This window comes from Cebidichthys violaceus, unplaced genomic scaffold (genome assembly GCF_023349555.1).
Source record: "Cebidichthys violaceus isolate CVI_PGR_0920_01 unplaced genomic scaffold, fCebVio1.0.p SCAF_5, whole genome shotgun sequence".
Classification (NCBI taxonomy): domain Eukaryota; kingdom Metazoa; phylum Chordata; class Actinopteri; order Perciformes; family Stichaeidae; genus Cebidichthys; species Cebidichthys violaceus.
The window spans coordinates 10,287,631-10,304,746 of NW_027176705.1; the positions used below are offsets into that span (position 1 = coordinate 10,287,631).

A 17,116-nucleotide genomic window follows, 5' to 3' on the forward strand; every position below is an offset into this window, starting at 1 on the left:
TAAATAAAAATATATATATTGCTGTTCTACTGAACACTGGAATTAAGAATGAAGTAAGTTTAAAGCTGGAATGCAGAACTTGTGTCTCCCCCCTCTAGCAGTGAGAGTAACTATAACGTTGGAGAGACCAGGAGCAGCAGCTAGGAGTATGGCGGACTGCACTCCAGCTTTAAAGAAACTTCTTTTTGAAACAAAAAAGATAATGATATTGGCAGTTTTCAATAAAACGTACAGTTTCACCTTCTTCCTCTTATAGACACATTTTTGCACCAGGTCAGAGCGCTCCAAGTGGCTTTGACGGAGCCAGTCCATGAATTTAATGAAACTCTTTTGATGGCTTTTTGGGAATTTTTTTAGAAAAGAACTTGCAGACATCCTCAGACCCCGGCAGGAGAAAGGACACCATATATGTATGCATGTGAAACCAGTGACAAGGGTGTGGAGCTCTTTTTTCTCTATACTTCTTTTAGTGTTTGTTTTTTGAATGGTAGATCTAATCCACTGCCCCTAACATTTCATATTTTTCTTTAATTATTTGCCAATTATTTTTTGATTGTTGTCAATGTTTTGTTTTTGGACAACACTATGTATCAAGAGGATGCATAATGAAAATGTGAAGGATCGAAGTAAAAGTCTCACAGAAGCAGAAGCTCTGATTTCTAAGTACAGATCATTCTTTAAATATGCTCCAAACCTATATGTCCTCTCTTCTGTATGCAGTCATGTTTTGTACTTTTGCCATGTTTAAGTTAATGTCAGAATAAAACCTGATAAAACTCAAACTGCTCATTTTAGTGACATGTTCAACTTTTTCAGATGACTAGTAAAAGATCTGTTTGAATTATATACTGTGTTTCTGTGAAACATCCAAGAAAACATCTGTGGTTCTGAATGAAAAATGCACTAAACCAAAGTGTTTTAAACATTGTGAATGACCCTTTGCCATCTGACCACACTGCAAGCATAATGAGCAAGAAGTTATTAATTTCTAAAATTAATCTTTGCTACAGTTTTTGTACAATTTCTGGACTTTCTCTGCCAATACGATTTTCTCATGTCAACAATAGCTCCACCTTGGAAGTGCAAAATGGTCAACAAGGTGATTACAGCCACTCAAAGCTTTCTAATTCTCTCAAAAAGTGAGAACAAAACTCTATATATATTAATAATAAGCTCTGCTGGGCTCTGTCATCATTGCTGGGTTGTTTGTATGGTTTGAACCATTTAACTATTTTATAGTCCGTATCACAAAGGAAAAAGGCAGAGAGGTCTAAATACTATCTACTATCTAACCAGCGATACATGACCCATATTTCAACACTTTGTTGCTGCAAGACACCACAACATATCACAATCCTCTTGACCAAATATTTGACATGCAGGTACAGATGGATTAATTCCAATGATGTAACTTCCTTTGTAAGCAGTTTTTTTTTTTTTTTTTTTGACTGACAAGAGGATCACAGAGCAGCAGGATGGTTTTCCTGTCATATGCAAGTGTTTGTTTGCCTACAGATACCGACTGTTAACATGTGCTTTGTGTTTTTTGAGGTGGAGTATAATCACAGAGGAGAAATAAAGATAAAAGGAGCATGATCCTACCTGATGCTAGAGCAGCTGAAGGGGGAGGCCCTGCCTCTCCGCCGCTCTTTTGACTCATGACTTTTGCGCTCTGCTGAGTGGAGGAAGGCAGCTGTAGCTCTCTGGGAAGAAGGTCATACGCTGATTCTGTTCAGAGAGGCGGGAACAAACAGAAGAGATATTCAGGTCAACTTTTGCACGTCAAATGAGAATCATTATTTAAACTTGTTTAAGCTCAATGACCAACTTGTTGTGGACATGAAACATGAAAATGAGAGGACTCCCTGATTGAACAATACTTTTCTCATACAATTGCTCTATTTAATTTGATTTCATGTTGATGTCGTAATCACAGTGTTGCACACTACAGTACAGCAAAACTCTTACGCAATTTCAAGAACAAAGGCCTACCTTCTACCTGCTTGGCAACAATCAGTTAGTTTACATCTCTTTGTTAATGCAAAACTATATATGAAAGAATCATGCTACACAGCTCCTTTAAATCAAGATTGAAGACTTTTCTGTTTGCTACTGCCTTTAATTGAACCAGATTCAAGGATATTAATCAATTTCCTGTTTTTAAATCTCCTTTTCTTTTGCTTTGTGTTTTGATGCTTTTAATGATTTTATGTGAAACACTTTGAATTACCTTGTTGTTGAAATATGCTATACAAATAAACTTGCCGTGCCTTGCACTGTGGCTCCTCTCAAAGATGGTTCCAATAATTTAAGAAAACAAAAACCCAGTGCACGATTTTAGTTTGTCAATAGACTCCAACATTAGAGTAGATATAAATGTCTTTCTAGGGGGCATAAATATCTTTACTAGTTAAATGAACAGTGTACCTGACACTAAGAATCAGTGTGTTATATATATATATATATATATATATATATATATATATATATATATATATATATGGGGAACAGGTCCTATTCACAGAGTCCGACATGTTGCTACAATAGCCCAGAATGGACAAACCGAACACTGGCTCTATGGGGCCTTCTGCATTTTTTCCCCGCTTAAAGGCCACCGTAGGTTCTCTTCCCCCTCGGAAAGGGAGGAGTGAGTGGAAGGGTATTCAATTGATTGCAATCTGCAACCTCACCACTAGATGCCACTAAATCCTACAAACCAGTCCTTTAAAAAATTATAATGACCACCTAAAAAAGAGCTCCGCCCATTTAGCATTGCTAAAAAAGGAACAAAATTGATGCATCAGAAACAGAGATATTTGGCTCTTATTATTTCTACATCCTCAATTCCTTTCCTCACCTCCTCTCCTCGCTGCTTAGTTCTTTCCCACCTGAGATGCGAGCGGAGGAGGCGAGGGACAGACACAAGGCATTAGATCTTCATAGATTATGGATGTCCTCACACAAGATTGTCCATTTCTTTGAGGCTAAAATGGTAACTCTGGTCTCAGAGTACACAAAAAAAGCACAAAACAACGAGACCACTGAGGTAAAAGCAAAAGCTGTAGCGTACTGAATAAACCGCACATCTCATTACAAACAGGCTGCAGGGTCGCACAAAGCCTTTTTCTCTCCTCTCTGTTCCCCCCTCAGGCCCAGCAGGACATGGGGGGGGGGGGAAAGCCTTGGGTCAACAGCATGACAACACTTTTACTAGCAGTCTGATTCATCATCCAAATATTATGGTATGAACTTAGAGCGGCCATTACAGTCGCCTGACTCTCTTCTCTGCCAACTGCCAGCTTTAATTACTTGCAGCTGAGTCCCAGGGTTCGGTGTGTATATCAGATACTTAACCCTCCCATTGTTACCACTCGCTGTGTACAATAGACAAACCTGGGACATACTGAAACCAGCCCATGCCTCTTCATTCCAAAAGCCCTCCAGTCTCCTACAGCTCGCTTTAGAAGAGCAGGGAATGCTGGTTCCCAGAAAGGGAGCTTAAATCTGGACTCAGCAAACTCATATAACTCCCACTGAACCACACATACACACAGGACTCTAGTGTGGTTTTGCTGGTTATTTGCTAAGTTCTCCAAACAAAATCACAGACACACATGCGTGCACAAGCACACTAACGCCCCCCACCACCTCCACAAAAACACTTTCTCTGCCCCTGCATTTACACTTTAACTCAACAGACTTCTTGGGGCTCACTGACTAACTGCACATGCAGCAACATGTGCTCTGAGTGAGCAGCACTTCCAGTAAACAGATTGCCAACCGCACAGACAGAAAATATGTACTCTTCTCTCAGAGCAGTGGTCTCGAATCACTGGCTGGCCTGTTCAAAGTGTTTCCACAGTTTCAAGGACAGATTTTTTTTGTATTTTGCAATATATACTGTATGTTTCTTCATAAGCAGACAGAGTGCTATTCTGTATTTACAGGTGACAGAACACTGTCCCTTTCACACAGGAGCAGATTTTAAAACTAAAAGGTCAGCCTCGTTAGCTGGGAAATAACCTCACACACCACGTGGTGTTTTGATTTTAACTTAAGACTGCAGTCATGTTGTGCAGACCACTGACCACTGAGGAAAACCTTTCATTTTCTGTCCGTCTGTGATCATCATAACAGATTAAAGCCTGACCAAAAATATTCACACCGACAGACACCATGCTCATGTGGTCAGTTTTAATTAGGCCTACTCGTGCTATTAATACATTTTGATGAATAACAACTGAGTTGAAAAATGCTTATACTCATTAACCGTTTCACAAATGTAGTTTCCACTCGTATACAAGGATAAACAAACCACATATTTCACAACAGAAATCTTGCATGAAGTTAGATATTTTTGCAGCCAGCCAGCAGTCAAACATTTTTGTTCTTCCTCACCACACCTTGTGATATGTTTATATGGTAAGTAGTGCAGGCTGTAGGTGAAAAAAGAAATCACTCACCATGTGAATGGCAGGACTTACACTCCCATTCATTTCCCTCACATTCCTGCTGCTTGCTCTTACTAGCCCTGGCACCTGGGGCGTGGCAGGGTTTTTTTGGCTGAGTGACTGATTTAACTCCCCTTCTGTCCCCCTCCTCCACTCCATCTACCGCTCCCCCTCTCCCTGTCTTGTTTACTGTGCTCCCAGACCCCTTTCTGTACTTGCTCAACAGGTTAGTGGTATTGTCATGTAGAATCCTGTCAAGCAGAAATGAAGCAATAGAATAATCTGCGTATGCGCTGAAAAAATTCAGGCTACAGAGATTCCCAAGGTTAATTTATTGAACTCGGTGGAAGTGAACAAAAAGTAATAAGGTTAAGCTCAGTACATTTGGAGATTATTCCAAGCAGCAAAGGAAAGAAAGAAACCGTGACGGGGCTGGCACCTGCAGCAAACCATGTACAACAACCCTGAAATGTTTACAGCCAAGCCTACATGAAGGCTGCCAGGGAATCCATAGCAACACCAATCAGGGGACAAGTCTGGAGCGTTTGCGTCTCTCGTGAGATTGTGTGGAGAAAAATTTGAAAATAAAACAGCATTATCAAAACTGAGACTTAGGAACTGGGCAATAACAAGGCAGGATATTACATGAACAACATTAAAACATCTGAATCATTCCTGTAAAATGTCACCAGCACATATTATCTTATTTGACACCATCAATTACTAAGAGATAACACTGATGAAAAAAAAATAGTCTTTAGAATATGACCATGAATTCATGTTAATTAATGCAAAGCTAATGAAATAATTAGTGTATTATAGATCATTATATACTATCATTATTGGAGCCTGGCTGATACATTTAGAAATTTTGATAAAAACTTTATTATTCAACTGAAAAATGTCCTTCTCTGGTCACTTATTCTTAAATGATCAAATTTAGCGGATCCTTATTATACATTTTTGTTTACGTTATGTATAAAATTAATGTTGGCTGATAAATAATTCTGCATTTCTTTTAAACTCTCAAATATGATGTAGTAGATATCGCCAAGAAATTTAAATACTAACTTACATTTAAGTTTTCCTGGTCGCAAATGCTGCATGAGGCGACACAAACGTGAGCTTAACTTTGAGCTGATCTGAATATTTACATTACTAAATCTCATTACTTCTTAACACCACAAACAGTCATCCCCAAAATGCCACCCATCCAGATCACCATACTTGAATATTAGTTTGGTGAAACTTAAAGTATCAATGAAGGTAGAATTAATAGTTATCTCTCAGTGTAACCCAATGCAATTCAACAGCAGCACAAACTGCAGTCTCAAAAATGACTACAAATTTGTACCTCATCAAAAACTGAACATTAAGTACACCTACCAATAACACAGTTACTTGTACTGTACTAAATAAACTGGCAACTGAGAGTGACTTTACAAGCTGGAAAAACTTGGTGAAGAAATATGCATACTGTAAAAGTGGAGTGACAGCATGATGAACATGAATGGTTGCGGGGGTGTCTGAGAGCGATCAAGTGAAAACATCCGACGGGTGTTATGTCTTCTATTTCAATAACAGGCAGCAGATGGGAAAGGTTGCATGCAAGAAAAGCCCAAACTTGTGACCGCAGTGACAAAAAAACTGACATGGGCCAACTGCAGGTAATGTAATGAGATGTAAATTACTGCATGATCTGCCTGCAATGCTTCCAACACTGCCTGATTTTGTTAAAATGAAAATTGACCAACACATACCTAGATCATTCATTCGCTGTTTCATTATTTAGCTGTGAACCCTTATCAAACAGTGTTAGCCTTTAAAGGGATCAATATCTGTTGTGAAAGTAATATGATCAGATTATCTGAGGTGAGCATAGATTTTATCAATACATGATTGAAGTTATAAATAGAGCTCTACATATCTTTATACCACATACTGCAGTTCTCCTGCAGTTATATTTAGCACGTGTGACGCGCTTTAAGTGTTTGATCTACATTATTTATTCCACGTAAACTCACAGCATAATATCAGCTACAAGAGTAACTCAGGTCACCGACTGTAGAGCCTGTCACTAATAAATACCACATGATTACATCAGTCATGATGACTCAAAGATGTTGAAATAAAAGTCCTACATTTGTTACTCTGCCGCCTGATGCGCAATAGCAGCCTTTATAACTGGAAGTGTCCTCATTGCATTTTACCACATATTGCATTCAGGAAAGATCATGAGACCATGATTATATTTGATAAAATGTTCACCTGATGGAGAAACAGACGAGAATTACAACACTCGAGTAGAGAGGATGTGTGAAATCGCAGTTGTACCTGTTGGATAACGCATAGCAAAAGTAGCATTTCTGATTTTTTAACAGCCACAGCGTTTTTTGGTCAGGAACTGAGAAAGATCACAAGTGTGTATTATGATATTCTCTTAAAAAACGATTTAGTTATCAGACTGGATCACTGTGAACAAAAGAAAGGAAAAGTATACATACAGATCAAACAATGCTCACAATACCAATTCATGTTCAATCGGCAAATTTACATTGGACCTGGTCCAAGCTACATGTCAGCCTACAATTCAGTGTAAAGAAACACCAAAGTGAAGGACTATATTTGAAAAGAATACATGTTTTAGGCCAAAAAGAAAAGTTCAAATTTGGAGATAGATATTTTATATCAGCAGCCCTTAAACATATGTGCCCATACAGTAGCAGTAGCAGTGAAGAATATGTGTCTGCAGATTTTAATTACGTTGACTCCAAATAAAAAGACAAATGTAAACGTTTTCTATTTTGGCCATTCATGCCATAATCCCAATAATCTTTGAGTTCTGGTAATTTTTGTTAATAGTCAAATGTGTTTTATTCTTTCCAGTCATTTGAAAATGTGAAAGTCATTTGTGTGTCACACCAGGCTCAGACTTTGTGGCATGTAGCTCTCTCAGTCAGCTAATCCTAAAGTGACCAGGAGCGACAACCAGGCATCAGTTTACATGACTTGCTTTCAACAAACACACACCACTAACCGGTCTTTACAAAACAGCCCACGGAGGCTCCTGTGAGGCTCCCAAACCAGCAGCTACAGGTCACGTTTAAGTCGGTTTAACATCCTCACAGCAGCGCAACGGGATTGATTATAATTATTGGAAGTTAATACAACTGGGAAAAATATAGTCAAATTCTGGCTCAGCATAATCTCTCTCGACAACACATCTGCTTTAGGCTCTGACTTTCAAAAAAGATGTAACAGACACAGAGTTTAACATGAAAGCGTGACTTCAAAAAGCAGAGGAATTCAAAGTATTCACAGAAGACAACACACACGCAAACTCACACACATGCACCCGACAAATACACCAACAAAAAGGCTATGCTTACACACAGACACTGGGATGTGCTAAACTTCTATAAAACATTCACGGATGTCCAACTGGTGACGGGAAGTTCCTCAAATGACTCAGAGAAAACCACACACACACACACACACACACACACACACACACACACACACACACACACACACACACACACACACACACACACACACACACACAAACACAAACAACAACCTACTGTATAATACAGTTGTTCACCAAAACGTTTGGTGTGCCAACACTGGTGTTTCTGTCTGTTCAGGAAAACCGCTCTGAGGCAACAGGAAGAGCCTTTAGCAACTACGCACTCGCTCACTCATCGACAGTGTGACATCACCCAGTTGCCAAGCTAACCGCTTTTTTAGTAGTTTTCATTCCCATTTCAACATTTGGCCCAATCCACAAGTGTTAACAAGACATCAGTAAATATCAAAAACACTAACCTGGTTCTGTCTGAAGGTACTACAGGCATTTACAATGGCTTTTGTGCGGACTGAACAAGCAATACATGACGTGTTAATAAATGAGTTTAAGACGAGGTGGTATGCTGATTTTATTATCTTTGGACAGAGCCAGGCTTCGCTGTTTCCCAATATTTCCAATCTTTGTGCTAAGCTACGAGGTAGGTTTCTATTGACTGTGCAGACATGAGAGTGATACGAGTCTTCTAATCGATCACTCTGCAAGAAAGAAAGGAGGAAGATGTCACAACATGTTAGGTGTGGGCCGACTGCTGGGGTTTATATGAAAAGTAAAGTGCTTATGATTACTGAAGGGAGAAAAGGTTCATGACTGGGTATGTGTCCCTGTCAGACGTTCACAAAAAGAGAACTGTAATGGCCAAGTGACTGTTCATGTTATAACGCAAGAAATACAATCAATAAGTTTGAGCAGATGATCGCGATTGCATCTACAATCACAGCGAGCATGTTTTTAAAATATTCTGTGGCATCACAGAGGTTTTGACCTGGAAACCTTGCGGACTGATTTCTGATGAAAGCTGTTGACTATTGATAACATAGTGGAAATAAACAGATTAAATAGCTGGCACTGAGTGAACATTTACTGCAGACTAGGTCTGTTTGCGTTCTGCTGCACTCAGAAATTCTCAATTGAACAGTAGAGTCAGAATGAAGGACTAGAAAGACCAACATTTTGTAAACCAACAGTATTTCTGTCCTCATTTAGCACGTTTTATTTCTTTGAGGCTTTCATTTTCCAGATTTCTGACAATGTGACGACGCTTAAGCTCACCTTCCTGAGTCAGACTGATCTTATGGCTTCAGACATGAATTACATGAGAGGGGTTGGCATTAAGTCTAAATAAGGATCTGGAATATCTACTGATTACTCAGGCAAACCCCAGAGCAGACTGGGAAAAAAGTGGTCAAGAAACAGTTTTGCAGGAAAAAGTAGAAGAACTCATTTTGGCGTCACCACAGACCGATTTGGGTGAGATTCCTGTTTCAGTCTTTTGTCTGATCAAGTAAAAATGTACACCGCTCCTGTTGGAAGTACTTTCCATTCCTCAAAACACCACTGCTGCAGACAAAACACAATGTTAAGAGCATGCATTATATGGTATATTTGAGTGAATCAGAATGAGTCCGGTGAGAATCGAGTGAGTTAGATTTTTGCTTGAGAACGGTCTTCAGTTTAAGCAGGTTGTGGCTTGCCGAGATGTCACAAATGAACAATTATGATGACGTCTTATTTAACTCATCAAAAGAAATCTTCCTCTTTGCCAAACTGTGATGCATAAGGGAGTGGACAAGAGGCAGACAGAGGAAATATTACTGACACAATGTAATGCTGTTACTATAATACAATGACACAACGATTAGTACAATGAGAATTTGATTGATAATTAAAATAAACAACAATTATGCTTTTCTGAGTTACTGTGCCTGACTTCAATAAGAGCAGGGAATTAAAAGTAACATTGGCAGCCAAATTAAAAAAAATGGACATAACGGACTAAAATAAATGTATGTAAAGCTATTAAAGAGAGACCCGGTTCACCTTGACTTGTCCTGAGACAACAGATCCACTGTGTGTGGGGGCAAGAAGCAAACGTGACCTTTGATTTTAAATAACAAAGCTGCAGGACAACTTGACACAAGGTTAAAAGGACCATAATGAAGTCAGGAGCTAAGCAGAATGTGTTAACGGTTTATTTATTTTTTTAAATGCAGTTAGCGATCTTTTGACCAGTCATGTCATGCTGTAGAGTTTCCTTCGAGTTCAAGGTGAAAACCAACTTTTATTTAACTTTAATATTTAATCCTCATCCAACATACATAAGTCTATTCATCTCAATGGTTTCCAAGCTTTATATAATACTATTATTAAACTCGCAACATTCTTGTTTATCTTCTCAGTTAGCAAGTTTCAAAACTAAATGAGGGTGAAATATGTCTTTGATACCGTGATTGGAACAATAGGAGGTTCAGTATTAACAAAGTAGAACAAATATAAAAACATTGTGCTCAACCAATAACAATAAAGAAAGCTGGGCTGCATGCAACCAAAGTCAGAGTCCACAATGTTGCACCAAAATAAATTACATTGTTCCTAAGTTAAGTAGATAAGTTGACACATGAATGAGTTCTATAAAGCTTAACCTCTGTGCAGATTAAAGTTTGTTCCCTGTGTTAGCACCCCCTTCTAAATAATACAGTAGACACATTAACAAAGAAGAGATAAGTGCTACTTCATCTGCTACAATAATCTGTCATCCTTTCTCTCGGCCTCGGCCCGACCAGGCGTCTCTCTCTATCAATAAAGACAGCGAGAGAGAGAACAACAACACTGACAGGATGCAAAGGGGAATCGTTCTAGCTGTGCCAGTCTTTCAAGGAAGCAGCAGATGACTCAGAAAAGAGAAATGAAAACACAGGATATTGAGATACCATAAGGCTGAAGGATGGATTGTTAGACTACTTTATGTCAAAGCTACTCAGCATTCTTGAAGTTCATGAAATACCTCCCTGTATGAGCCTCTATGAGGAGGCCTTGTGATGGGACAGGTTTGATAAAAGTCAACAAAGACACTTGTGGCGGCGTCTCAAAACACCCATATGGCTTGAGGGCATTTCTCATTTTGTGTCAAAAAAAAAAAAGTTCTCCTGTGAGCTGATAGCGAGTCCACTCAGATCAACTGGGACATTAAACATCTTGACATGCAGAGCTGAGTCCTGTAGCAATAGATCAGGCGTAGGCACATAATACGGTTGGGTACAGTGCCAAATTACAGTGCCAACTGTAATTTCAACAGCAGAATCAACTCAGGATGCCGCTAAAAAAAGACAACATAGTAAGTTGATACATGAGCTAATTACAGTCAGCCATTAACAGCATAATTCACATTTCTAACAAGATAACATGACAACTGCTGCAGAAGGAAGGTGGTGATGAGAGCTCATTGCAGAACTTTACAACTAAACAACACACAACCCTAACATTCAGCCTCATCTCAGTCCCAACAAACCTTTTGGATCCAGCCTTAAGTGGCCATTCGAGGCTTCATTTTGCCGCACTGGAGGTTGCCACTTGGTCAGTATTCATTTAAAGCACCAAACGGTTAAAAAACAATTGTTATTTTACTATATTGTAAACAGAAGCTATCTTATCAAATAAACATGTTTAACAACTAATCATTAACTTTTTTTGTATCTAAGATTATTTAACTCATAGACGCTGCTTCCTATTGGCAGGTTGGCAGATGAGGCCTGCATAGCATTTATTATAGACAACTATTTGGCTAAAAACCATTATAATAAATGACACTTCAATAGGTCACACATGAGGTGCCACCTTTCCCTTTTTTTGAGCCAGGAAATACCCTGGCAGTGTATAACACGGTGTGTACAGTCTATTTATGAACGCCTGACACCTAAACTACTGCTTCTCATCGGCCAATGGAAAGCATCCTGTCAGCCAAGATTCATCACACGTAATAATTAATGTCTTACTTCAGAATCATCTTGCTCTGGAGAGAAACACAAGGGCTGGGTGTCAGATCTCACAGGTGCTTTTGGCTTTTCGCAGAAGCGTGTGAGAAATCCTCCACGCCATAATTGGAGGTAAAAGCATCGGGCATCGTGGCCTCCTGCACTTGACCTTTCGACAATAAACCAACTAAATCTGAAAATGCATCTTTTCTGCTCTATTTTGGCCGATGAGGACAACACCTTCTCCAGATTTACAAACAGAAATCCTATGCTGAACTATAAACCAATCCTCATGCCGGTGAAATGACAGTTGAGTCGCTGGAACACTTCCATGCAGCTTGACACAGAAATAAAACAGAAACCGTGCTGTCTGCAAGATATACAGCTTCTCGTTCCACTTTGTGGATTTTCTGAGTGATACCTCTGAACAGCCGAGACGTGTTTCGGCTGCTTCAGGAAAAGCAAATATCTGCTTCCATTTCCTGAGCACTACTGACCTGCTAACCTAAAATATACCAAGAGGACAAAGTGTCTGCATATAAATAATTAGTTGGTTTGCTGATAACTTCATTGCATAAAACCTAAGTGTGCTATATAGTACATATGTATAAACTTGCATGAACTTTATTTGATGTTGCTACAAATTAATTCCCCCCTGGGGATGAATAAAAGATAGATAGATATATACCTATCTATAAAATATAAAGTACTATTACCACCAAAATAGCAGTATGAGTAGAGTAAAGTAAATCAAGGGTATCAAGTGACAGAAATGTTTGCGTTAAAATACTAAAATTCAGTCCGTTTTTTTCCACGATATTTTCCAATTTTTTGTCAGATACTATTATTTTTTTCTGATAATTTGGGGATTTTCAACAATATTTTTGAAGAATATCTTACAAGTTTTTACAAAAAAAATTGGAGGCTGACAATCTCTTATGACATAAAATGTACTAATTGTAGAAACCAGCCTTAGAATGCAACTAATTGTTGAAGACTGCCACATTAACGAGAAAGAAAATCACATAAAATTGACACTTCATTATAAGATGTAGGTGCTACAGCTTCAACAGGTTGAACTACTCATTTATTGATTTGCAGCCAAAACAAAGTCACAAGTGTGCAGTAAATACCAGCAGAGGTGATATTTTGACCTGGCCTTGATAATTCTTTTACTGAGGTTTGGTTAGTGTTAATGATTAATCAAATAGATTTTAAAGAAGTTAAGGAGGAATGAGTAATTTGCATCACTACTTTTGTTTTTGTCAAGACACAATGAATCTATTAGCACTTAACGCTAACACTGAATATGAGAGAAATTTATATCATTAGGCTTACATTTAGCTCATTAATAACAGCAAAATTTAATTTAATAAATAAAAAGATTCCTCTTTTTAGATTAGTCAAGAAGGCAGATGTGTTACAATGTTGATAATATTACCATACTGTCCTGGAAACTCCACCTTAATACTTGATGACAAAAAATACTAGAGGGAGGCAGTTTTTGGGTCCAGGAACCAACATTAGTTACTTCAGTCAAAATGCAGGTACAGATCCTGAGGTCCTAAAAAGGTTACCAAAAAAAAGGTTCTTCAGCCATTATACACATGTGTGTCTGTTTCTCAGCCGAGGCGTTGCATTTTAGCACCAGTTTGAACAATAGAGTTCCAACACTACACTGAGGCATTGTAGACAGAGGGTCCCGATGACGAACAAAACCAGAAAAGTGCAGCATTCCTAGATGACCCAGGAGCCTGATGGCTGGAACCAAAGGCCCACGATGAATATCAAGGACCCTAGAAGAAGTGAGGAACTATTACCAGTATCTAGACAGTAGTAGAGTCTTGGTTGATAGTATCTGACCAATTTGTTTGGTACTCATATTGGTGTCTCATCCTGGGTTGGTTGGTTGAGCGTGCATTATGCAAATTAACGTTAATATCAAACATGATCATGTGGTTGCTTCCTTTATCTCACCTGGCAAATAACCGAGCGATACATAATAATGTGAGTTGCAGAACAGGTCGGGGTTGATGTGAAGACGATGTGAATACACTGAACCTTGTGACACTTTCAATGATCTCTACTTCACAAGACTACCGAGTCATGACTTAATTATGTCGGTATTCAAAACAGTAAGAGAAAATATATCTTTGTTCTCTGTTTTAAAGACAGATTTGAGTCCAGAGTCCATCTGTTGGTGGGTTTATTACAGAACAGACACTCACTAAACCTATTGCCACATCACATTTATAAACTTTGAATACACTTTTCCTTATTTTTCAGATGTTTTCTCTCTACGGTATATTTTCTTTCATCATCACATATCAACAAGGTTTCAAGGCAATCAAGTCGTTTTAAGCGCATGCCGCTAAGTTTGCTTAACAAAGCAGAGTCAATATTAATAGAGTGCTATTTAAGCCCAGGTTTACACACAGGACAGCGAGAGGGTTAATGATTGACCAGGCTTTGGTGGGTGTCAATATGAAATAAATAAAAACTAAACTATGTTGAGATCTGCGGTCTTACAATTGTTAACCGAGCTCGATAGAACTTACGAGAAAGCCATAACATTCTTCACCTTTGATGTGAAACCGGTGGGAAGACATTTTATGACGTCTATTAACCCGCTGTCCCTTACCGACCACGAAAGGTGGTATGACTAGCATTCCTATCCTGAGTGCCATTGTTACAGCTTTTCCTTGGTATTCCCTGAACTACTCGCATGCTAAAAATATGTATTCCTCATCGTTAGCTGTTCAATGTAGCCTTCTAAAAAAATAAAAAAACAGCCTTATGGAAAAAGACAAGCCAATCAATTACTACAAAAAGCTGCAGCACCTCAGTCTATATTATCTCCATAATAGAGACTAATTCTTTGTATCCAGGTGTGTGACTTGTCCATACTGACTTTGATGAATTAAAGCATGAAAGGGATTTTTTTTCTTTTTGACAATCCCACAGAAAAACTGGGGGAGAGTTCGCCGTGTCGGCAAGATGCAAAACTAACTTCAAATTTCACACACAGCCGAGTTGACTGTGCTGACACAAATACACAATAGTGTGATTAGTAAGTAAACAAGGTAGGTAAGCTAAAGAACGACTTACTATTGGTTCACATCTCAAAGTAATTTCTGCTGACTTTGTGGTCCACATGAAATGATTTAAGTGTACAGTATGACAGGCTTTCTGATGAGTCACAAGTAAAACTGAACACATCAATAATACATAATAATGTGAGTTGCATATATATTGGTATGGCCAGATATATCAGTCAATGAATAACAATACATTGCAGTATGTAAATGCCAAAGATATGTTGGCAGTAATGTAGAAAAACAAAGTTAAGCTCATTTCTCAACTGTAAAATATCCTGCTCAGTGAATACTGGATCTTGGTCACAAATCTTAAGTAACTTCATTAAAACGTAAACTATGCAGGGTTTCCCTTAAAAAACAATGCATAGACTCACGGCCTACTAAAAGTGTGTGGCGGTGTCTATAAGTACCTCTGCCTGTATTTTTTTATTATTTTGCTGTGTTCGAGACGTTTCTGACGTCAGCCTCTGTACACCGGGTATGTGGCCCCATAGGAAGCTAAACACAAAAAAACGCAAATATAGCAAGTGAAAACGCCAAGAAGACAAAGCTCTTCCAAAATCGAGAATGAATCTGGGGTTGGCTTTCACTTGCAGTATTTAATGCTGCAAGTGGTACACTGGGCTGTGTCCAGGCAAAGGACAGGTGGCCAAGTGCCGGGGGGGGAGGAGAGGCCGACTCTTTGAATGTTGTGTTTACAAACAGTAGGCAACAACTCCTGCATATTATGCATGCATGGGCTCCTTTTAACGTGTTTGTTTATGTTTGTATTTAAAGACAAGCAAAAAGAATGTACTGACTACCAAACTAGACATTGTTGCTAATATATGCATCTAAAAAAAACCTTTTTCTGTGAATAAATATGCTACAATACACATCATTATTTAACAACTGCTTCAGGCTGCAATACATGTGAAAAAACACAGTTTATGTCCATAGGCACTACTATAGGCACCCACTAGGGGCGGTGTAGAGCGCGTGTGGTGCCCTCAGGGGGGCGGGGCGGGGGTGCATGGTTGGCCTTTTCCAAAAAAACTGAGAAAATAGACAGCTCTGCTTCTCAGCTTGCAGGGGGAAAGTAAACTGGTCTGACTGGTGCACATGCAGCTGCTGCTGAGGGCTTCCGTTTGAAAGAAATAAAAAATAAACATTACTTCACCTTCCCCCAAGAAAGAAAAAAAAAGGTGAAAGACGACATGGGCATCTTTGTACAGAAAGATTAAAAATGTAACTGTATTATCAGCAGACTTGGGGCAGAAGGCAGTTTTAAAGATGGGGCTGAACGTCACCAAATTTACAGTTAGGTGGGAAGTTACACACACACACACACACACACACACACACACACGCGCGCACGCACACACACACACACACACACACACACACACACACACACATTCATAAATGTGAGAGAGAGAGAGAGAGAGAGAGAGAGAGAGAGAGAGAGAGAGAGAGAGAGAGAGAGAGAGAGAGTAATAATACGAGCTGTTGTTACCTTTTGAGTAGAAGGATCTGGGAGAATTCAGGTCGAGGTCCCCGCTGAAAAGGGAGATAAAGTCAGAGGGCATCGCAATCCCTCTGAGTGAGAAAACCGGACACTCTCAAGTCAGTCAACACTGTCACTGAGCGATATTATTCTCTCTGACTGTCAGAAAACCTTCAATCTAGTGTTCAGACAACTGTAGTGAAGTTGACCCTGTCGTTGTGGCTGCTTAACCGTCTCCGCTGTCACTTGGCTCCTGAGTCCCCCTTCGGTCCGCCTACAAACGCATGTTGTTTTCAGCAGACGGCCCGAGCTGCTCCACCGGGAGCCACGCCCACACCGATGACGCAATACGTAAAAAGCGACGTAGGTTTTAGTTAAGAGTAATGAGATCTCCACGGTTTGGTTTGAATCCATTCAAACTTTGTCCAGGTTTTTTGCCGCACAGCACACACAATATTAATACTCATATATATTGCACCGATATTTTCACAGCAGGCATTTTGAAAATTAATTACTGCCCTTTTTCATTTAGGTTTTGTGCATGCTGACACACTAAATTGAATGGGACAATAATTCATTTTATTGATTATGTTTGCCCTGCGATGACATGTCAAAATGGCTGATGGAGTACACCGTATGTCTTTTTTTTGTGCTGTTTTATAGTTGTATGATTATTATTATTATTATTATTAATTATCTTAATTATTAGTGAGTGCTAAGTTGTGTGATGATGATGTTTTATA

At 39.0% G+C, this 17,116-nt stretch overlaps 1 protein-coding gene across 2 annotated transcripts in view; it reads right to left on the reverse strand.

Annotated features, from left to right (window-relative positions):
* The window catches only part of nfat5b (nuclear factor of activated T cells 5b), a 32,742-nt gene extending 16,100 nt beyond the window's left edge, over positions 1 to 16,642 (reverse strand). For both annotated transcript variants that reach the window (XM_068730339.1, XM_068730338.1), the window contains exons 1-2: positions 16,383 to 16,642; positions 1,603 to 1,728 (exon numbers count right to left, since the gene is read on the reverse strand). In XM_068730339.1, the coding sequence (XP_068586440.1) occupies positions 1,603 to 1,728; positions 16,383 to 16,455 (199 nt within the window). In that variant the 5' untranslated portion in view covers positions 16,456 to 16,642. The remainder of the gene's footprint in view (positions 1 to 1,602; positions 1,729 to 16,382) is intronic.
* Between the last annotated feature and the right edge of the window lie 474 nt (positions 16,643 to 17,116).